Below are 23,895 nucleotides of genomic sequence, written 5' to 3'. Positions count from 1 at the left end.
ATTGATCAATAGATGTGCTAAGGATCTAAAACCATAAAGTGATGAACTGACATAATCCCCTCACTCACAATAGATCCTCTTCTTTGTATCATAATACCACCTGCCCAGATAGAACCCTTTCCCTGGAAGCTCAAACGATTTGGCAATGGTTGTTAATACCTATGATGTATTTGGAGATAAAACATCCCTGTCTTTATGTTTAAGGCTACTGAGACACAGAAAATCCACACCACAAGTCAGAATTACTCAAGGAGTAAACTACGGACATGCTGACGCCTTACCAACTACTTTATCCAACATACGTGAAATGAGAGTTCCGTGTATCATGCTACCCTTTCTTGTCCTTAGCTACATTACTGTTTCTGGCCCATGGGCATATTTTTTTACTTTTTTGCCATCTGAGAAGTCTGTTTGATTATAAGCAAAAAGTCCATCTTTTAGCACTCCTTGCTATGAGTTCTCATTGTCCTTAGCCACTCTTCAGGTTTTAAGTGAATTTCTTTTCACACTTCAAATTCTCTGTTGTTTTTTTTTTTTTTTAACAGAGGATTTACTAGATTCTAACTTGCATTTAGTATTGTCTAAGATGTAATACTATGCTTACTTTTGTTCTCGTGTCTGAAAACAACAGGAAAAAAGGTCAATAGAAATAGTGATTCTGTGTGTGTGTGCATGTGTGTGTGCGCACACTTCAGGTCTTCATAGAAAATAACCTGCAACGTATTTCTAAATCTCTTTAGCAGTTTCAGCTTCCCCACCCTGCTCTCAGCATCTACAAGCTTTAATGTGCTTTTTGCAAATCATCCCTTTTTATACTTTTTGATTATCAAGAATCCCTGCAGCACTGGTACAGTAAGGTGTGTAGGAAACTAGAATGAACTAGAAAAAAATCCAAGCAATGGAAACACATCTAAGACACATCTAAGACAATAAATGCATCGGGCCAGGAATGGTGGCTCACACCTGTAATCCCAGCACTTGGGATGGCTAAGGCCAAAGGATCACTTGAGCCCAGCCGGTGCTGAGACCAGCCTGGGCAACATAGTGAGACCTTGTCTGTACTAAAAATAGAACATTTTTTAAAATTACCCAGGTAGGGTGGCATGTGCCTGTAATCTCAGCTACTCAGTGGCTGAAGTAGGAGGATCGCTTGAGTCCAGGAGGTCAAGGCTGCAGTGAGCCGTGATTGTACCACTGCACTCCAGCCTGGGTGACAGAGTGAGACCCTGTATTAACAAGTTAATAAAAATAAATAAATGCATATCTCACTCAGAGAATAGCAGCCTGGGATGCTCCCTGACACCCTGGGCTTTTCCATCAAAGATATTGCCTGTTGTCCCAACAGGCCTTAGGAAGCTTGGAGGTGACTACTTACGTAGTCACTCACTAGCTGTGTGATTGAGCAAGCTACTCAATATTTCAGAGTTTCCATTCTCTCATCTATCAAATGGAGAAAATTGTACCTCTCTTACAACACTGTAAGGAATGAAACTAAAATATAAACAGAGTAGAATGACATAGAATGTAGCACACAGCACAGTGCCTGCTATATGCCTTTTAAAATGAGAGCTACAGTAATAATTGTAAGAAGTATTATGTTTATTGCCTGTCTAGAAAAGAATACACATTCTTCTGTTTTGTTTTTTTTAAGGTGTTTTTCATGTTGTCCTCTATTTCTATATTTCTTTTTCTGGCTACTTCTAAAGCTCCCAGCTACCTATGTTTATGCAGTCGCTTCTCCTAGAAACTCACACGGAAAAGTATCAGATCAAGCAAATTCTCAGCTGGGCGAGGTGGCTCACGCCTGTAATCCCAGCACTTTGGGAGACTGAGGCAGGAGGATCACCTGAGGTCAGGAGTTTGAGTCCAACCTGGCCAACATGGTGAAACCCTTTCTCTACTAAAAATACAAAAGTTAGCCAGGCGTCGTGGTACATGCCTGTAATCCCAGCTACTCAGGAAGCTGAGGCAGGAGAATCATTTGAACCTAGGAGGTGGAGGTTTCAGTGAACCGAGATCACATCATTTCACTCCAGTCTGGAGACAGAGACTCTGTCTCAAAAAAAAAAAAAACAAAAGAAAACAAAACAAAAACAAATTCTCACTTACTCTTCTAAGAAATAGAACTACGCAAGAGGAGAAATCCTTAATATGAATGAGTGCATTGCTGTTGAAATAAATGGAACAGAATTTGAGAAAGGTAAGATCCTCCCTCGTACTCTTTAGATTTCACAGATGGGTAACAAGCTACTCAGCTCAGGAAGGTATCTGAGCATCACCCCTCATCTGACCCCTGCTGATATCTCTACCTGCTCTCCCCCATCCTCCTCACCATCATCCTGCCCTCTTCCTTTACTCAACTATTCCTGGTACACACCATGTTCTCTCTCGTTTTATCCCCTTGCATATGCTATTTCCTTTGCCCAGAATGCCTGATCCCCATCCATATAATTTCTAGCCGTCCTTAAAGATTCAACATGGCTCCCCTTTAGTGCATTTGCCATAGCATCTTCCCCAGGACTCCTTCATTGTTTGACTCTGGCGTGCGTGGAGGAGTGATATTCACATTATAGCCTATGTGAATGGCACCCTCTGGAGGGGTACTGTGCACAGTCTGCGGGAGTCCTTGTTCTCCCACACTCTGCCCAATATTCCTCTCCTGTGTACTCCAGTAGCCTCCTAATGTAAATTTTTATTCCACCATTTTACCCATTTACTGGAAACCTTCCCTCCTAGTCTAGCAGTTTCTGAAGGGAGAAGTATGGGTTCTGTTTCTGTTTTTCCAATAGTTCACATACAACAGGTACTCAATAAACATTTGATTAATTGGTTGATTGATGGATACATGGATTAACAAGTGAATGAATAAATTAAAGAGTTGAAGGAAGGCTTAACCATTGAGATAGAGGATAATAACTTGTGAATTGAACTCTGTAGAGATGAGAAAGGAGCAATAAAAAGGAGATAAAAATGTAAAGTGGAAAAATCCTCCATTAGTGGCCTGATGACTGGCTCCCAAATATTACCCGGCAGGAGCCTCTTGCAGGAGAGGCTTTCAGGGAGGCCCTTAACATCTCAGTAATAGGTAGCTCAGTAAGTAGGAGAGTATCCAAGAGGACAGAACAGAATGATGATAAAAGTAGACTAAGAATCAGATACATATTTTAGAACAATGGTAGAGAAAATGTGCTTTCTAGTACCATCTTGGGACTTACTTATAACCTTTTATAGTTGAAATGGAGTCCGTGCCTGTATATCTCAAGTTGAGAAGCCCTTTTTTTCTGCTGCTGGTTTCTCTCACTTCCTTTTGCTTACTGTTTAAAGTTTCAAAACTTGCTGTACATCACGTCTTTCTTTTTATCAGCTTTTGTGCACCTTAGAACAAAAATTTCCCCTAGGAGGACAGGGATACAGGAGCCTATATTTTGAAAGTACTTATTATGGGTTGGATGAAGGCCTGACGATTCCTAGAGTCAAGCTGCTTGAAACTCTTCTAATATTCATTTAGTTAGAATAGTAACCGCACTGAGTTATTGCTGGTCTCATATGGATCATATATTCACAGACAGCTCTTGGCTTAGACAAAAGGTTATATATTGTCTCTGCTGTTCACATCATGTCTTTTTATTTCATTATGACTATTGTGCTTAGAAGCATGGTTTTCAATCTATATTCCCAATTAAATTGTTTCAACACAGTCTGTACATGTAAGCACATAGTTTTCTTTGAAGCAGACTTTGTTAAAATTGATACCTATTCTCTACTATCTCTGCCTTTCAGGACTACCACATTCTGCTCTAATGAGGAAGGAAGAAACAATTTTTTACATGAATGGACTTCATAACCAGCATATAGGATTAACTGGCATGAAATTTTTAAAGTTCTAGAAAGCATTAGAAGTTCTAGAAAGGATGAGCGTTCCAAAGGAAACTAAATTTGAACACCAGCTGAAGTTTCTGTCACATCTTCATTGTATCTGTGGCCCCCAACTCAATTGTCGCTCTCATTATACTCATGCTGGGTTTATAGGCAAATGTAACTAAGTTTAAAAAAAAATTAAAAGGACCAGTATGATTTCATCAAGGGAACATATGGGTGAATGGTTGAAAACCATAAAAAGTGACACTGTTTAGATCAACTCCAAAATAAATGCTGTCAAACATCTGAAAGGTCACTTGGGTAATGGGTTCCATGCTTGAGAGGTCAGCATATCCTCTGCATGAAGTTTCATAGAAAATTAAGAATTAGGAGCTAAGAGTTATGAGAGCCAAAACAAGGGGAAAATGAGGAACAATTGGGAATTAATTACTTCTAAGTCTGAGCCAAGAGAAACACACCATTAGCAGAGATTTTCCAGTGTGATAAACACATATTCAAATAGAGAGTTAGAGAAAGCAAGATGTTGAGAACAAATTTATTCACTAGAATGAGCAAACAAAAGCTCAGATTTGGAAATTGGAAAAGAGATATGAGGCCATGGGTGAGATTTCCTTGCTTGAAAGAAGGTTTTCGTGCCAGAAAGTATTTCACTGTAAAAAATATCTCATGTGAAGAAGGGGAATTCTTTGTTAAAAATGACTAATGTTCCACTTACTTCATCTTCATCTAGAATTTATAACCTATGTATTTCTTAATTGGGTATGAATATACATACATAACTTCTATCAAGGAGAGAGGAAAAGGGGAGATGGTTATGACAGGAAGTTTTTGGTACTGATGGAAATGAATGATCATGTGTATTTTAATCATTGTGGGCAATTCTTGTACCCTTGTTATGTTTATTTAAGGATGTAGAATGATGACATAAATTGAATGACAACTGTACTTTATTGATTTGGCAGAATTAAGAGGAAGATTTATGAGGCATGGAACCCTCCATCAGATTTGGAAGAAAGTAGAGTGAGCACAGAGATGACAGACAGCCACTGAGGCCTGTGGACAATCCCCACCTCATGCTTCTCTATCAGACTTTAAGATTTATTAGTAATATGCTGCCTTTGGAAGATGAAAAGAAACTAGTGCCAAGGAGGCGTATTCTTCAATATTTGGAATAGACGTGTTCTCAAGACAATGGCTTCAAAGGTCTCATGTTTGTATGTTTTGACAGTTGTGTGCTGGGCCAGCGCTCTCTGGTACTTGAGTATAACTCGTCCTACATCTTCGTACACTGGCTCCAAACCATTCAGCCACCTAACAGTTGCCAGGAAAAATTTCACCTTTGGCAACATAAGAACTCGACCTATCAACCCACATTCTTTTGAATTTCTTATCAACGAGCCCAATAAATGTGAGAAGAACATTCCTTTTCTTGTTATCCTCATCAGCACCACCCACAAGGAATTCGATGCCCGCCAGGCAATCAGAGAGACGTGGGGGGATGAGAACAACTTTAAGGGGATCAAGATAGCCACTCTCTTCCTCCTGGGCAAGAATGCTGATCCTGTTCTCAATCAGATGGTGGAGCAAGAGAGCCAAATCTTCCACGATATCATCGTGGAGGACTTTATTGACTCCTACCATAACCTTACCCTCAAAACATTGATGGGGATGAGATGGGTGGCCACTTTTTGTTCAAAAGCCAAGTATGTCATGAAAACTGACAGTGACATTTTTGTCAACATGGACAACCTTATTTATAAATTACTGAAACCCTCCACCAAGCCACGAAGAAGGTATTTTACTGGCTATGTCATTAATGGAGGGCCAATTCGGGACGTCCGCAGTAAGTGGTATATGCCCAGGGATTTGTACCCAGACAGTAACTACCCACCATTTTGTTCGGGGACTGGCTACATCTTTTCAGCTGATGTGGCTGAACTCATTTACAAGACCTCACTCCACACCAGGCTGCTTCACCTTGAAGACGTCTATGTGGGACTGTGTCTTCGAAAGCTGGGCATACATCCTTTCCAGAACAGTGGATTCAATCACTGGAAAATGGCCTACAGTTTGTGTAGGTATCGCCGTGTTATCACCGTGCATCAGATCTCTCCAGAAGAAATGCACAGAATCTGGAATGACATGTCAAGCAAGAAACATCTCAGATGTTAGGATTTTTACCAATGGAAATACGTTTCTTTTCTTTTTTTAAGAAATGGGACCTAAGGTGTTGGTATTTTCCAGATGTCAGGGGAAATGAACTGGTAAAGGGGTTTTGTAAAGTTTTTGCTTCCTTCTATAAGTTCCTTTCTTGGATTACCAATTTACAAATGTTAGGCTCTGGTCATAGAAACAATAAATGAGTTAGTATAGCCAGATTTCATTCTCAGTCCCAGGGCATTGCTATTTGTCTCAAAAAGTGACTTCCAAATAACTCCTAGGATTGATGTACTGTGCATTTGAGATAAAAAATTGGTTCTGGGAAACTGAAACTCACAATAATGTGTTTGTATCATCTCTGCAAAAATTAATACATAAACAGAAACCATTTTCAAAAGCAATTCAGAAAGGATGCACAGTCAGGAAGACACACTAGATGTGATGATTAATATCATGTGTGTTGTTACATTATATTTTTACATATATTGCCATGTAATGTGTACAGTATTTGCAGTTCCACCAAGAAATGAACTTGGTAGCTGCAGAGAGGCTGCAGTTAAATAGGTGGGAATTTAAACTTGAGAATCAAACTTTGTATGTGTTTGGAAGACAACTCTGCTTGCTTATCCAAGGATTAAACCTGGTCAACAGGTGGAATGTATATAAAATGCTACTTAACAAAGTAAAAGATTTTTTTCTTTTTTCTTTCTTTTTTTTTTTTTTTTTTTTGCTCTTTCAGAACAAACATGAAATGGTGCCTCCAAGGAAACTTTGCCAAATGTAATCTCACCTGCTTCCTTTCATGCAGTGTTGCTAAGTACATTTCACAGTTTCTGGATCTGGCAGGCATATGTCTCTATGTATAAAATATGGTGGTTGGAGGCCAGAGAACAATAAATCACATTGATAAAATACGAATTTAGGTATGCATTATAATTAACATAAGCTTATCAATAGTATAAGATGCCCCCCGACACACATTTGCAAAACACGTGAGAAAATCTTTAAAGGTGTCAATATTATTGAAAGACTTGGCCCTATTGCTAACCTCTGAAAATACCAGAACATGTTCAGCAGCAATGCTGTTATGAGGTATTCTGGGGGCTCGTGTGATTGAGGTTCATGGGCAGGAAGAATAGGGAAGGCTGGGTTTGGGTCCCATTGATGCCCTCAAACGTATTGGGTCCTTTGAGTAGGCATTGTAATCTTGCTGTGCTTCAATGTGTTCATTTATAAAAATGGCTGTAAAAAACACCTACCTCACAGCTGCTGTGAGAGCGAATTGCATTTGCTAAGTATTTTGAGATCCTTAGCTTAAAAGGTGCTACATAATGCAATGTATCATGCATTATACTAGATGCTAAAATAATTGTATAATTACATTGATGATCATTAGTAACAGTAACATCATCTTAATATAACATCTGCCGAAATAAAGATCAGCTGTGAACTATCAGTGCATCTAATTCTGCCAAGGCTTTGACTTTTCCTTGGCTATAATTTAGGTGTTTGGGAAAACTCTCATTTCTCTGCAATTTCTTCTGGTTTCAATGAATGAGTGACTAGATCAGTGTGTTTCCTTGAAATCCCAAGATGCTGAACGTAGAGGCAGCTGCCCTCTTTGGGAAGGAACCTCTGGTTGGGCGTATGTTACAGTAAATGAAGCATATGCTTTGCAAAATGCATCACAGCAACTTGGATATCAGGAACCACTGAATCTGAATTCTCTCTAAGAACTTTGAGAGCAGGTAAAGCTAGTCCACCTCTTTCAGAAGAAGCCTAATAGGCAGTCAGCAAACCTGAACATTGCACATCTTCTACCATTTATTAGAAAACACCTGTTTGTTCTCATGCAAAGAAAGCCCCAAAGCTGAAAGAGTGTACCTTTTTAATTTATTTACTTGTGTTTTAACCTGACCCCGGGAGACCCCATAGAAGTAGATAGCAAACAGGCAGACAAAATGAGCAAGTGAAAGTCATGACTTGTTTCTGCAAAACTCTGGATCTCTCATCCCCCAGCCCTAAAGGACCCGAGATGAGACAAGACTTCCCATCCCTTAACACATCTTCATCTTATGGTCAGCAGGGCTGCTGGTTTTGATTAGAGAATAGCAATTAGGTAACCTGGGGAGAGATGGGACAGCACAAGGTGAACCACCCTCCAACCCTGTACCCTCAACTGCTGTGAGTTCCAATCACTGGGAAAGTCTCACGACTTCATACTTGGTCTACCTTCCAATCGTGCAGCTGAATCAAGCCTCTTGTCTCATGCTATTGCCTTGCATCTACCCCATGCTCAGTCAAACCGCCTTTGATGTCAAGAAATTGCGCATTGTAAACATCATATATGTACATCTATGAATCGTTTTATATGTGTGTGTATACATTATGAATACTGCCCTAATCTTTAAAAGGAGCAAAAATCAGAATCATGTGTCTTAAAGAACTATTTCCTTACTTTTTTATGCTCGATAATGCCCATGTGACAAACATGTAAATATACATCAAAAACCACGTGTATATATTTTAAAGGCATTTTTTTCTTCTCCCCAACTGTATGTACAGCTAGAATCTGCTTGCTATGTAACATTTTCTTCTGCATGGAGCTTGGTGAAGCAAGGCCATTTGTCCAGTGTTTCAATAGCCTTAAGCATGTTTGCCCTTCGTTTTTGAATGTTCAAAAAATGTTTAAGTGATCAAGAAAAAGCTCTAACTTTCTACTTTTGTTAATTTTATGACATGACACTGGGGAAACTATTGTTTCAATTACTTGTTATGCCATTCTTATCATTTCTCTGACATAAAATATATAATGTTTCAGACAGTATTCTACCAAGAGTCTCTCAGACAATTTTTACAAAAGCTCTTTTTTCCATTATCTACTGGATAATATATTATCAGTGTCTATATTCTTAAAGTTTCTTTTTTTAATTTATTTTTTGGAAAAAATTTTGGTGGCTGGTTTAGGTGGCTTTGTGTCTTCTTATATTGGAACAAGTATCTATTTCAATATAAAATATTGTATTTTTAAATAACCAGAATCAACAAAATGAAGATCACTTAATTTGGATTCAATTCAGAAGAATAAAATCCCTTTGTGTGACACAATATGGGGAAAATAAACTATTTACAGAGAAGCCAAGGAAGGAGTTTTTCAATCAAATCTCTTCTATCAAAAGACAATGGAATATTTACCTAACGTATCTGGGATCATTTTCTACCTTTCCTAATATGTGGGTTTAGTGGGAGATTGATTATGTCATTTCTTCTGTAAAGGTGAAAATAGTTTTTATAAACAACAAAGTAACTTGTGAATGAAAGAAGTAATTTACTAGAACAACGCTTGTTGATGATAATTGACATTTAGGTATAACGTTATATATGAATGATTGTATTTATGTATTTATTTGTCACAATTGTACATACTGTTTCGCCAAAAGTAACTGTCTGTAAAAGTGCACTCTCCAGGTTTGTAGTACTATTTAGGGTTACATGGGTTGCCAATCAAGCTGCTAATCAGAATACTATTTTTTGTATCAATGTTATAAAACTAAAAACGACAGATAGATGCTGAAGATGTCATTACATTCAGTTTCTTCACCTTCCTCTTGAAATGTAAACTGTTGACTGAAAGCACGATGCTTATGTACAGGCCCATCTGTCACGATGAAGATTATGGTTCCATAAAGCTGATTTTTTTTTAAACCATTGGGACAAATAAACAGAAGGAGAACACATTTCTCACTTTGCTTCTTTTTGGAAAGAAATTCTTTGGTGAGACGTGATTGTTAAAAGCTGATGCCCTGCCATTTACCATCAACCTTTTCCACAATCTCAGTGTAGGTAATAGGTCATGCCATTCAGAGCTCATCCCAAAGAACCCAGTGCAACTTAACAGTCAACACAGAGACTATTCCATCTAGTAAGTAGACCAGTGGCTACTCTGGGATTTAGGAAACAGGGATTCACTTGGCCCTTGGTGGCCTCAAGGAATCATTTTAACTGGCCTCTGTATTAAAATCCATGGTTTAAACTTGCCAACAAATTCCAACCCAGGGGCATTCTATTAATAATGTGTTTGGCAATTTAAGACATGTTGAATCTAAGGCAAAAATGTCATTCTCATGTTTCATCTGCATGTATCCTTTGGAATACTGTATGTTACTTTAAAAGTGTAATTGGATCAGAGAAGATCTATTCAGACATTCCTCACAGCAGCCAAGTAGATGATTGCTGATGCCTGATTGTGTCAGCAAGAGACTGAGAACTATTTAGGAAATGAAAGTTACTTTCATTATCAGTCCTGATCTAGCTAAACAGATAATTCACTTTCTTTGCTTGCTTGTTTTCTTCAACTTATTTTAAGTTCGGGGGTACATGTGCAGGATGTGCAGGTTTATTACATAGGAAAACGTGTGCCATGGTAGTTTGCTGCACACATCATCCCATCACCTAGGTATGAAGCCCAGCGTCCAATAGCTATTCTTCCTGATGCACCCTCCCCTGAATCCCTTCTGACAGCCCACAGTGTGTTGTTCCCCTCCATATGCCCATGTGTCCTCACCATTCAGCTCCCACTTATGAGAACATGTGGTATTTGGTTTTTTGTTTCTGTATTATTTTGCTGAGGATAATGGCTTCCAAATTCATTTATGTCCCTGCAAAGGACATGATCATGTTCCTTTTTATGGCTGCATAGTATTCCAGGTATTCACTTTTTAATGGAAATTTAACTTTTGGTTTACTCCCCACATACCTTGGAGTTTCAAAAGGTGAAGTTTATCAGGTGAGTGGAACTATGTAAGTAAACAATAAAAACATAATATACAGCTTTGCATTCCACATAACTTTTTCAAAGGACCAACATCAAGAGCAGTGATCTAAAAATATAGTCTCCAGGCCAGGCATGGTGGCTCACTCCTGTAATCCCACCACTTTGGGAGGCCAACGTGGTGAGTCACCTGAGACTAGGAGTTTAAAACCAGCCTGGTCAACATGGTGAAACTCCATCTCTACTAAATATACAAAAATTAGCCAGGTGTGGTGGTAATCCCAGCTACTTGGGAGGCTGACGCAGGAGAATAGCTTGAACCAGGGAGGCAGAGGTTGCAGTAAGCCAAGATCATGCCACTGCACTCCAGCCTGTGCAACAGAGCAAAACTCCATCTCAAAAATAAATAAATAAGTATAGTCTCCAGACCAGGAGCACCAGACTCATCCGAGAACTTGCTAGAAAAGCAAATTCTCAAGTTCCTCCAGAAACTTCAGCGTGTGGCTCAGCAGTCCATTTTAATGAGCCCTCTAGCTAACTCCAATGCCCACTGGAGCTGAGAACACTAAACCAAAGCAGAGACTGGGAAACTACAGTCTGTGAACTCCATCCGGTCTGCTGTCCACAAGCTAAGAGTGGTTCCCATGAACAGCTGCTATGATTGATGACAGCAGATGCTAACACAGAGCTCCAACTAAGCAGAACATTAGTCTCATAGGAAGAATGCCATTCCTCTCATTAGTGGATGTGTATTGCCGATACACAAAATTGTACTCAGTTATTTTATTTTGAATTCCATCAATACAAAAACTGGAAATTTATTTTTTCTTTTGTTATATAAGTACTATCATATATTTTCAAGTTTGCTTCTTGACCCACAAAGCTTAAAATATTTATTATCTTGCACTTTATAGGAAAAGTTTGTCAACCTTTGACCTAGAGAAACAGGAAGACATCTAAAAAAGGTGCTACACACAAAATGGTTCATTTATGGATGAAAAAATCATATCAGCACTGGAATCGTCTTCCCATACAGCCAGGAAAACGGGAACTTAGTCATGATAATGAATTGCATTAACAACCAACAGCTGCATATATTTTTGAAATATTTCCTTGTTTTCTCTGAATGATTTTTAAAAATTATAAAGGCTCAATTCTAATTGTCACAATTACCCACATTTTAATTAATATATTGCTTAAAGATGTGTGCATATTAGACCTAAAAGGGTGGGTTTCATGTAGCTTGATTATTATAATTATAAGTATTCTATTTTCTCATTTACTTAATTGATTGTCATAGATTTCCAAATGAATTCACACTGCTGGGAGAGAATTGAATACATTTTTAAGAGAAAAAAACAAAAATGAACAAAAAGTAAAACAGAAATGGGGATATTTAAAAGAGTGAGTGATATGCCCCACAATATAATCCATGTGAGCATGAAAAATCACCCTCGATAAGATCTCCTTACCTCCTTGCTGGTTAAAATGGGCATTTTTGTGAAGTGAAAAAGTGTTATTGATTCAACCACATCGATAATAATGCTGGCTCCACTGTCTCTTCAGCCAGAGGTGCCTAGCACTCAAGAAAAAATTTCCATTTAGTTTTCCTTCTAGAATCTGTTAGTTTAGTACATTATGTCAACTATTTGTTATGCCTCTTGCAATGACCTCTGGCCTCACCTGGAGGGAATGGCACAAGAGGTGATTTATTCTCTTTCTAGGTTTATTCTAGAGCATTTACTCAGCGGTGGCTGCCTGATTCGGCAGGCTGGCGGAGACACTTGTGAGGGTTTGTGATGAAGACTATTTTTCAGAGGAGGTGAAGATGCCCTCAACAAGCCTGAGGTGAGGGGGAAGAAAGCATCAGAGAATTTCTCCCATTGCAAAACCTTTCATTTTCAGTGCCCATTCTTCTGTTTTGTCATTGTTGTTGCTGAATTCTAACAACAGCCTCATGAAGTAGATGCTGCTCTTATCTCAGATTGGCGGATTAGAGAATTGAGGCAACCGAGGCTTCTGTAACTTACAGGGTGAATTCAGACCCTCTGGCTCCATATTCATCATCAACCTAGCATTTTGCTTCTCAAAAATAAGGACATATATCACTCCCCACCACCACACTGCGCCAGGCCCCAGTTCCTGTAGAATTCAGTGTAGCTATTTTAATTTGTTTTCCAGATTGTAACTTTTGCCCCCTTTTTACTGAGTTATAATTTATATACTTTAAAATTCCCTCTTTTTAAGTGTATGAGTTTTGACAAATGTGTACATTCAGGTAACGACCACCATAATAAGAAATAGAAGAATTGGCCGGGCGCGGTGGCTCACGCCTGTAATCCCAACACTTTGGGAGGCCGAGGCGGGTGGATCAAGAGGTCAAGAAATCGAGACCATCCTGGTCAACATGGTGAAACCCCGTCTCTACCAAAAATACAAAAAATTAGCTGGGCATGGTGGCTCGTGCCTGTAATCCCAGCTACTCAGGAGGCTGAGGCAGGAGAATTGCCTGAACCCAGGAAGCAGAGGTTGCAGTGAGCCAAGATCGCGCCATTGCACTCCAGCCTGGGTAACAAGAGCGAAACTCCATCTCAAAAAGAAAGAAAGAAAGAAAGAAAGAAAGAAAGAAAGAAAGAAATAGAAGAATTCTAGTACTGTCCCAAATTTTCTCATGACCTTTTATCATCAGCCCCCTCCCTGAGCCTCTGGCAATCACTGATCCCTTTCCAAATTTTTATTTTACTTGAGATTTACATGTTATTTAGTAGTCATCATCTATAATGTTTAATGTATCGAAAAATTTCTTTAAACAACCCATTATGACAACTTAGCATCCAACAAAGCAAAAAATCGAAAAGAAGAGAATAAAACAAGAAAACAGAATCTTAAGAAAACAGTTAAGCAATACATAAATACAGATGAAAGGTTCAGGAATTTTAAAATAAACCACCGTTGATTCAATAATATCCAAGTCTAATGAATATTAATAAGAAGATGCCAGTCAAAAAATCTACAACTTCAGTCACTCGAAATTTAGACCAGCTCACTAGGAACTTTAAGAGAGGTTCTATCCTTAAGAGTTCACACATTTCTCTAAAGAGAACGATCTGTAAGTTCAATTATGTCTTTTTTCCTCTTGGAAGCAAAGGATCCTCTGGAGAGATATCCATCACTAGCTAGCTCCTTTAAAAGGCAGGCCTTGTCTACACTCAAGGCCAGGTGTGACTCCATACCTGTTGTAAAGCACACTCAGATGAGCTCTCCCTCTGTATCTGCTTGTGCTTTCTGACTTACTGTTGGTTTCTTCAACATATGCTAGTCCACATTTCCTTTAGAAAAACAGAATTTCACAACTACAAGCTTCTCTTCAAACTTTATCACCACTGAGTTAACTTGGAAAGTGTCACGTACAACAAAATGCTCCTCCGTCCTAGCAGGAGTTGGAGCCATAGGTGGCACAAGTATGGAAGCAAAATAGGATGCTGGAGCAGAAAGGACAGGATGAGGGCCAAGTCGACTCTACAGCAATGCTTCTCAGACTGGCATATGCCAAGTAATTACCTGGGAACCCCCAGTTCTGACTTGCTTGTGAGCTTCCAGGCAATGCTGATGCCACTGGTGCATAGACTGTCTTTTGAGTAACAGGGCTCTGGAATTCAAGGCTAGATTCTAGACAGGGTTACTAGTTTTTTTTGTTTGTTTGGTTTTGGTTTTGTTTTGAGACAGGGTCTCTAACACCCAGGCTGGAGTGCAGTGACATGATCTTGACATCTCAGGCTCAGGTGATTCTCTTACCTCAGCCTCGAGTCGGGACTGCAGGCTAGAAAAATCCACACCCAACTAATTATTTTGTATTTTTTTTTTACAGAGTCTGGGTTTCACCATAATGCCAAGGCTGGTCTCAAACTCCTCAGCGCTAGTGATCCACCCTCCTAAACCTTCCAAAGTGCTGGGATGATAGCCGTGAGCCACTGCACTTGGCCTAGGGTTACTAGCATTCACTAAGCGTCTATACCAGAGATGTTTACCATACCGGAGACTCTTGCCTATATTACCTCTTGAAATATTCACAAAAACTCATTGGAAGGAATTATGGATTAAAATGAGGTTTGAGTCTGTAGTATAATGTTAGGTTAGAAACTTACTCTTTTTATTTCTTATACATAGCTTTCTCTAAGACCTTATGGGAGAAGGGTGAAGTCCTAGAGGAAGCAATACACCAAAAAAACAAAAACAATGGGAAGCAAAATACCAGACTATTATTTTGCTGATTCAGGACCCAGTAACCCAATATAGGATTCTATGTTAAACCCAAGCTGGAGCCCATGATGTAGCCCCAGGTCAAAGTTGGGACCTGATGGCTTTATCTTCCCACCAACCACCATTTACCATATCATATAGCATAGAAAGGAGACAGAAGTATGTAGAGCTAGGGTACAGGGCTCCTGGCACAATACAATGGAGACAACAGGAACAGAAGGAAAGCAGCAGGAAGAGTCACACAAGTATGTCATCTGCAAAAAACGGTAACCCTACATATGCATAAATGAGGCCAAATTATTGTCATATGATATGACCATCAGATTTATAGCCAGGCGCAGTGGCTCACACCTGTAATCCCAACACTTTGGGAGGCCAATGTGGGTGGATCACTGCAGGTCAAGAGTTCAAGACCAGCTCAGCCAACATGGCGAAACCCCATCTCTACTAAAAGTTACAAAATTAGCCTGGAGTGGTGATGCATACCTGTAATCCTACCTACTTGGGAGGCTGAGGCAGGATAATCACCTGAACCCAGGAGGCAGAGGTTGCAGAGAGTCAAGACCCTGCCACTGCACTCCAGCCTGGGCAACAGAGCAAAACTCCATCTCAAAAAAAAAAAAAAAAAAAAAGTTTAGAATTTTACCTTTTGGGAGGAACATTATTAGGATGGTAGAAAGGAAGTTGTTTTTTTTTTTTTTTTTTTTTTTGTTTTTTTTTTTTAGGGCAGAGGGAGTACTGAGAAACGAGGTGGTTTCTCCAAAACAAGGAATCCAGGATTTATTATTGTCACCGTTTTGAAGTTAAAAAACCCAGGAGTTAGAGAAATCAAGAGACTTTTTCAACGTAAAAAATCAGTAACTGGAGAACCGCTATTCTTACCCCAGGTATTTTGACTAGAGTCTAGTTGGGTTTTTTTGTTTGTTTGTTTGTTTGTTTGTTTGTTTTTTCTCATTATGTCATACTGCTTTAAGTTTTATTTGCAATTCGGAAACAAGTAAAACCAAACCCTCCCTGGTTTTAAAGGTTAGAATCAGCAATATATCCAAGGTCAAATGAGCAGTCAGTGCTTGAAGTAACACACAAATCTGAAAAGTCAGCAGAAAAAAATAATAATTCTGAGTCCAGATATGCAGCTCAAAGAATGTGCAAATAGCTGAGACAACAGGGTCAAAACCTAGGTGAGAGTCAGATAAATAGGTTCCGAACAGGCATCAGGTTTACTTAATATCAAATGGCACAACACAGTGAACCTGATTTTTCAGACAGCACTCTCAGCCAGGAAACCTTTCAATTACCATGAATTGGGTTGACTACAAGATCCCCAAAGGGAGGGCTGTACCTCTGCTTTGGAATCTAGAAATAACCTAGATCACCACAAATAAAATAAGTGTTTTTCAACAAGAACACAAAACACACTTTACAACAGCTTTGCATGCACTTTTTATTTCCAGGGCAAAAGGAAGGAAGAGAAAACGACTCCAAAGTAACAAAGGAGAAGAATCAGCAGTAGAGACAATGAGAATTGAGACTGAGCAAGAAGCAGGAAGACCAGGGAAGTAAGAAAGCAGAAAGCACTAATTCAGAGGGAGATGGAAGATGGGGAAAGAGCCACACCTGTTTTCAAATTATGTTGACCAGTGTTTCTTTGCTTTTACCATTCTGAAAATTACCTAACATAAATTTCAATCCACTTTCCATCAAATTCTTTTTCTGTTAGGGTACAAAAACACATAGGGGGAGGTGTTTCCCAGAGGCAGATATCAACTCATGCTTTTCCCCACATTTTTTCATACATCAGGTTGGTTTTCTGTGGCTTGTTTTGCTTTTCTTACCTTTTCCTTATTGTTATACTCAGTTGGTTCTGATTCCCATTTCAGAAACAGTACATTCTTTTGCATTAAATTTTGCAGATGTCCTATAGATTAGATCCCAGAAGTTATACCTGTTTGGATTTCCAAGGGCATAATAAGTGAAAGCCCTAACTTAACTGAAGAAGAAGACTGTTGGATACCTTTCTCTCTACAACATTAGATGGCTGTTACAAACTAAAGCAATACCACTTTAAAGTCTAGCTTTAAACTTAGCATTAAAGTTTAAATAATGAGATTCATATTAGGTTACTGATAAACTATAAAATCAATTTCAACTGAGAGACTTGTCATTTTGCTTTATTGCCCTTGGGTACATGGCAGAATGTTGATGGAAATCTATGAAGGCATATTCATTCTTTCATTCAACTGCTCATTCATAAAACATTCCTTGAAGATTGAGCAGGCACAAGACACAGTGTTAGCACCAAGTATTATTAAAAATTTGGAGGTGATTGCCCAATATTCTTTTCAAAGCTGAAGCTTTTTTGTTATAATATTCAAAATCAGAAATTGCTTCCTAGAATTTCTAATTCCTGAATATCTTATCAGGTGATGCTTTATGCTGATAGGACTTGTGATCCTCCCAAGTTTACCAAGCCAGAATTATTTATAACATAGTTCTTGGAATCAACATTTCTTTTTTATTTTATGAATAAATCTAATAGATTAGCATATGAGTTAAATTAGTGCCTGATAACCAAAGAAGAAAAATAGTAACACATATTTAGTCCTATATATTTGGGTTTCCAAATACTAAACCCATTTTCATTAGAGTAAATTGTGTGTGAGGTCCAGCCCCAACTGAGAACCAATAGGTTTAATTACATTACATGGTGAGGTTTTTGTTTCTTCAAACAAATGGAAGAGTATGTAGAATCCTATACAGGTTTACTGGTTTAAAATAGGAATGCACTTCTGTGAAATTAAGATAAGAATATTGCACAATGAGCAATAGAATTTGTTGAAAAGCTTCAATCAAGCGGCTGTATCTCTGTCACCTATCTAGAGTCAGCCTCTATGTCCAATCTGCAATTTCAGCCATGAGTGTGCAGCTGAACATCGTTGAAAACTTTAGACCTTTCACCAATTGCCCCAATAAAACAGAGGCATCTCTCACTTAGCTTTATTGAACTCCACGTGAATGCTCAATAAGAGCTTAAAGTTTTCTCCCCATACAAGGTAGTTGTTTTGTGGTCTGGGATGACCTCCTCACCCCACATCCCCATGTATCCAAACTTCAGGGCCCAAGTCAAAGTCAAATGCTATTTATTTGTGCAATTCTTTATAATTCCAAGAAAGCTTGCATGGGTGGGCACTCATACAGTCTCAGGGTTGTAGGGCTTCTCAATGCATTTGATGACGCCCCTAACTCTCTCTAAAAACGAAGTTCACCAGATGTAATGCCAAAGTCACAGATGTCCCCTGACGTTGTAATAACCTACCCTGGGCTAGCATCACTGACTCCATCTTTACAGTAAACTCCAACCTGGCTTCCCCCTCCCTACCACAGCCCCTCTGAGTGCATAACTGGGTCATGCTGCACTTAGAAACATTGAAGGTACTGTTCTTAACACTTGTAACCATTGTCACCGCATCCTGCTTGGCATACCTCCCCACTGCTATTGTAAGAAAAACGTTTCCCTTTGATCACTGCGTAGAAGGAGCCTGATCGACCCCGCTTCTTGGTAATTGTATAGAAACCATCTGTGCCTGCAGCCCCTTCCTCTAACTTGCTTTTCTGCTTCTGTAAAAATTCGCTTCAGCTGGGTACTCCCCTCCCCTACCTAAATCAAGGTATAAAAGCTAATCAGGCCTCTTCCTCGGGGCTGAGAGAATTTTGAGCAGCGGCCGTCCCTCGGTCGGTAAATCGATACAGGACTCTTAATTTGGAACTCAGAGCGTGGCAAGTTCCTTCTAACTCGCTGGGTTACAACATTTGGAAGCTCCAGCGAGATATTCGCCACCAGGTGTAGACGGGGTTCATTCCAGGGCCCCAAAAACCACCCCTTGCCGGAGAGAGCGGATCGACTCCCAGCGTGCTCCACCAAATTATTCTTCAGAGTCCCTGGTCCTGCTCCGTGGAGAAGGTAAGTCAGGCCTGATCTGGTTATTCCTAGAAGTTACAGGGATCATCCAATTACCGGGATGCTGGAATCGACTACGGTGATTCCTGTGACCTTGGGCTCTGGGTGCCTGAGTCCCTGGTCCTGGTTCTGGTTTTGGACTCTGGAAGAGTCTTGGTTTTGGTTTCTGGACTATGGGTGCCCCAGAGTCCCTGGTCCTGGTTCTGGGTTTTGGATTCTGGAAGAGTCCTGGTTCTGGCTTTTCTGCCTTTAAATTCTAGGGGTCTATTCCTGGTTCTGTCGACTTTTGGCTGTGTGCTTCTGGACTCCGGGTGTCCAGGGTCCCTGGGTCCTGTCCTTCTGCCTGATCTAGAGGGGCTCAGCCCTGACAAGGGCACCCCCCTGGACTCCGTCGCCACTCCAGGAAGCTGGAGGATGGAGTCCCTGGTTTCTAATTTGAAATATTTACACAGAAGATAAAATTTTGTTTCAGGGTTTAAACTGTTAACAGAGTGCAAAAAGACTGGCTCCCAACATGGGGCTCGAACCCACGACCCTGGGATTAAAAGTCCCATGCTCTACCAATTGAGCTAGCAGCATGACCCAGTCATATACTCAGAGGGGCTGTGGTAGGAAGGAAGAAGCCAGGTTCGAGTTTACAGCTAAGATGGAGTCAGTGATGATAGCCCAGGGTAGGTTATTACATTGTCAATCCATTGATGTCAGGTAAGAATTTACTAAATTACTTCCCTTTGTGTTTAAAGAGCTGATGAGCTCTTGGAATGGATCAATGCAATGATTAGCAACCTTGGACTTTGTGGATATTACTTATCTTCTTCCAAAATCTACTTTTTTCCACCTCAATAATTTTTCCTCCATTTTTCCACCTCAATAATTGGGCTCTGAAGTCTTGGTTGCTTAAGTTAGAACTCTGAGCACTCCTCCCATCTCCAGGTTAAATCTGCTTCTCCCTTACCTGTAGCTGGAGTTCATCACAAGGCCCTCTCATTTTGTTATGATTGGTTTTGACTAGTTAGTAGCCTGCTTGCTCATCTCTCTAATCCCACTTTCCCTTCTCAGATCCCTCATCCACACAGCAGCCAGAGAGACCTTTGTAAAATAAAACATTTCACTGATTTTTTTTTCCAATGTAAAATCAAATGTAAAATCCTTAATATGATCTTGCATCATGGATCTCTGACAACATCTGGGATCTCATCTCGTCCCACCACACCCTCCTCATGTTCCAATCACACTGACCCACTTTTATTTCCGGGAACTTGCCCAACCCTCTCCTTACTCAGGACCTACTCTGCTCTGCTGGCATGGTCTTCTCCCTCACATTCTGTTCCCCATGGACTTCAATAACTCTTCCTCACCATCCGCAACCTGAGGGAGGTGTCATTTCTCAGAGAGTCTTTCCCAGTTTTAATTTATAAAATATAATTTATATTTTGTAAATTATATTATTTATATTTCCCCACTTTTAATTTATAAAACATAAAATATAATTTATAAATTTTATTATTTCTATTTTATAAATTTTATACATATATTTATAAATTATATATATTTATATATTACATTATATATAATTTATAATTTATACTTGTAAATTATACATAGCTTACATTTTGTAAATTAGTCTATATTTTATAAATTATATATATTTTGTTTTATGAATATAATTATATTTTATAAATTATATAAGTTCATATTTTGTAAATTATAGTTTATATTATAAATTATATGTAGTTTGTTTTGTAAAATATATTTTATAAATTATATATAGTTTATCTTTTTTAAATTTAGTTTATATTTTGTAAATTATATATAGCTTATATTTTGTAAATATAGTCTATATTTTATAAATTATATATAGTTTATATTTTTTAAATTTAGTTTATATTTTGTAAATTATATATAGCTTATATTTTGTAAATTATTTATATTTTATAAATAACTTAATAAGTAAATGATATATATTTATTATATAATTTTATATTATATCAATTATATAACATTAGATTGTATTATATATTTATATATTATAAATACAATATATTATAATTATATATTATATATTTATTATAAATACAATATATTATAATTATATACTTATGTCATCAAATATATATTATAATATTTATATTTATACATATAATATATAATATAAATATCAGTTCTTTTTTGAATGTCTTATAGAATTCTTCTGTGAATCTGTCTGTTCTTGGACTTTCTTTGTTGGTAATTTTTTAATTACCACCCAATCTCACTGCTTGATATTGGTCAGTTCAGGATATCTAATTCTTTCTGATTCAAGCTAGGAGGGTTTACCATTCCAGGAATTATCTTCTAGGTTTTCTAGTTTATGTGTGTAAAGGTGTTCACAGTAGCCTTGAATGATATTTTTGTGTTTCTGTGGTGTCAGTTATAATATCTCCCATTTTGTTTCTTATTGAGCTGATTTGGATTTTCTCTCTTCTTTTCCTGGTAATCTTGCTAATTTAGATTTATCAATTTTATTTATCTTTTTGAGGACCCAGCTTTTGTTTTATTTATCTTTTGTATTTTTTGTTTTGTTTCAATTTCATTCAGTTCTGCTCTCACCTTGGTTATTTCCTTTCTTCGGCTGGGTTTTGATTTGGTTTGTTCTTGTTTCTCTAGTTCCTTAAGGTGTGACCTTAGATTATCTGTTTGTGCTCTTTCGGACTTTTTGATGTAGGCATTTTGGTCTATGAACTTTCCTCTTAGCACTGCCTTTGCTGTCACAGAGATTTTGATAGGTTGTGTCACTGCTGTTGTTCTGTTTGAAGGATTTTTAATTTCCATCTCAATTTTATTTTTGACCCAATGATCATTCGGGAGCACATTATTTAATTTCTATGTATTTACATGTTTTTAAAGGCTTCTTTTGGAGTCGACTTCCAGTTTTATTCCACTGTGGTCTGAGAGAGTGCTTGATATACCTTCAATTTTCTTAAATTTATTAAGGCTTGTTATGCGGCCTATTATATGGTTTATCTTGGAGAAAGTTCCATGTGCTGTTGAATAGAATGTATATTCTCTGGTTGTTGGATGGAATGTTCTGTATATATCTGTTAAATTCATTTGTTCCAGGATATATTTTAAATCCATTCTTTCCTTGTAGATTTTCTTTCTTGATGACCTGTCTAGTGCTGTCAGTGGAGTATTGAAGTTCCTCACTATTATTGTGTTGCTGTCTATCTCATTTCCTAGGTCTATTAGTAATTGTTTTATAAATCTGGGAGCTCCAGTGTTAGGTGCATATATGTTTAGGATTGTGATATTTTCCTGTTGGACAAGGGCTTTTATCATTATATAATGTCCCTCTTTGTCTTTTTCAACTGCTGTTGCTTTAAGTTTGTTTTGTCTGATATAAGAATAGTTTGTCTTGCTCACTTTTGGCTCCATTTGCATGAAATGTTTTTTCCGCCCCTTTACTTACATTTGTGCAAGTCCTTATGTGTTAGGTGACTCTTTGAAGGCACCAGATGGTTGGTGAATTCTTATTCATTCTGCAATTCCGTTATCTTTTAAGTGGAGGAATTAGGCCATTTGCATCCAATGTTCCAATGTTAGTACTGAGATGTGAGGTACCATTTCATTCACTGTACTATTTGCTGCCTTTGTACTTTAGTTTTTTTAGTTTTTGTTTTTTAAATTGTATTTTTGTTTTATAGGTCCCGTGAAATTTATGCTTTAAAGAGATTCTGTTTTGATGTGTTTTCAAAATTTGTTTCAGTATTTAGAGGTCCTTATAGCTTGCAGTGGTAGCTTGGTAGTGGCAAATTCTCTCAGTATCTGTTTGTCTGAAAAAAACTGTAACTTTCCTTCATGTATGAAAGTTAGTTTCACTGGATACAAAATTATTGGCTGATAATTGTTTTTTTGAGGAGGCCGAAGATAGAGCCTGAATCCCTTCTAGCTTGTAGGGTTTCTGCTGAGAAATCTGCTGTTAATCTGATAGGTTTTCCTTTATAGGTTACCTGGTGCTTTCATCTCAAAGCTCTTAAGATTCTTTCCTCATCTTAACTTTAGATAACCTGATTACACCGTGCCTAGGCGATGATCTTTTTGCGATGACTTTCCCAGTTGTTCTTTGTGCTTCCTGTTATTTGGATGTCTAGGTCTCTAGCAAGGCTGGGGAAGTTTTCCTCTGTGGTTCCCCCAAATATTTTTTTCCAAACTTTTAGATTTATCTTCTTCCAGAAAACCAATTATTCTTAGATTTGGTCATTTAACATAATTCTAGGCTTCTTGGAGGCCTAGGATTATTTTCTTATTCTTTTTTCTTTGTCTTTGTTGGATTGGATTAATTTGAAGACCTTGTGTTCAAGCTCCCTAAATTTCTTTCTTCTACTTGTTCAATTCTATTGCTGAGACTTTCCAGAGTATTTTGCATTTCTGTAAGTGTGTCCGTTGTTTCCTGAAGATTTGATTGTTTTTTATTTATGCCGTTTCCTTGAATATTTCTCCCTTTACTTCTGTATCATTTTTTGGATTTCCTTGCATTAGGTTTCACCTTTCTTGGGTGCCTTCCTGATTTGCTCAATAACTAACCTCCTGAATTCTTTTTCAGGTAAATCAGGGATTTCTTCTTGGTTTGGGTCCATTGCTGGTGAGATAGTATTAATTTTGGGGTGGGGGGGTGTTGTTAAAGAACACTGTTTTGTGATATTACCAGGGTTAGTTTTCGGGTTCCTTCTCATTTAGGTAGGCTCTGTCAGAGGGAAGGTCTAGGGCTGAAGGCTGTTGTTCAGATTCTTTTGTTCCATGGGGAGTTCCCTTAATCTAGTATTCTCCCCGTTTTCCTATGGATGTGATTTCCTGAGAACTGAGCTATAGTGATCGTTTTCTCATTTCT

At 38.3% G+C, this 23,895-nt stretch overlaps 1 protein-coding gene and 1 non-coding gene across 3 annotated transcripts in view; one reads left to right on the top strand and one right to left on the bottom strand.

Moving 5' to 3' along the window:
- Positions 1 to 9,424, top strand: part of B3GALT1 (beta-1,3-galactosyltransferase 1) — a 582,223-nt gene extending 572,799 nt beyond the window's left edge. For both annotated transcript variants that reach the window (XM_074399545.1, XM_074399546.1), the window contains one exon: positions 4,842 to 9,424. In XM_074399545.1, coding sequence (XP_074255646.1) covers positions 5,071 to 6,051 — 981 coding nt within the window. In that variant the 5' untranslated portion in view covers positions 4,842 to 5,070 and the 3' untranslated portion in view covers positions 6,052 to 9,424. The remainder of the gene's footprint in view (positions 1 to 4,841) is intronic.
- A 10,110-nt stretch (positions 9,425 to 19,534) lies between these two features.
- TRNAK-UUU (transfer RNA lysine (anticodon UUU)) lies at positions 19,535 to 19,609 on the bottom strand. The gene has a single exon. It is a non-coding gene; the product is annotated as a tRNA-Lys (tRNA).
- Between the last annotated feature and the right edge of the window lie 4,286 nt (positions 19,610 to 23,895).

Source organism: Saimiri boliviensis, chromosome 5 (genome assembly GCF_048565385.1).
Source record: "Saimiri boliviensis isolate mSaiBol1 chromosome 5, mSaiBol1.pri, whole genome shotgun sequence".
Lineage (NCBI taxonomy): Eukaryota > Metazoa > Chordata > Mammalia > Primates > Cebidae > Saimiri > Saimiri boliviensis.
This window is presented reverse-complemented; position numbering and strand designations above follow the sequence as displayed.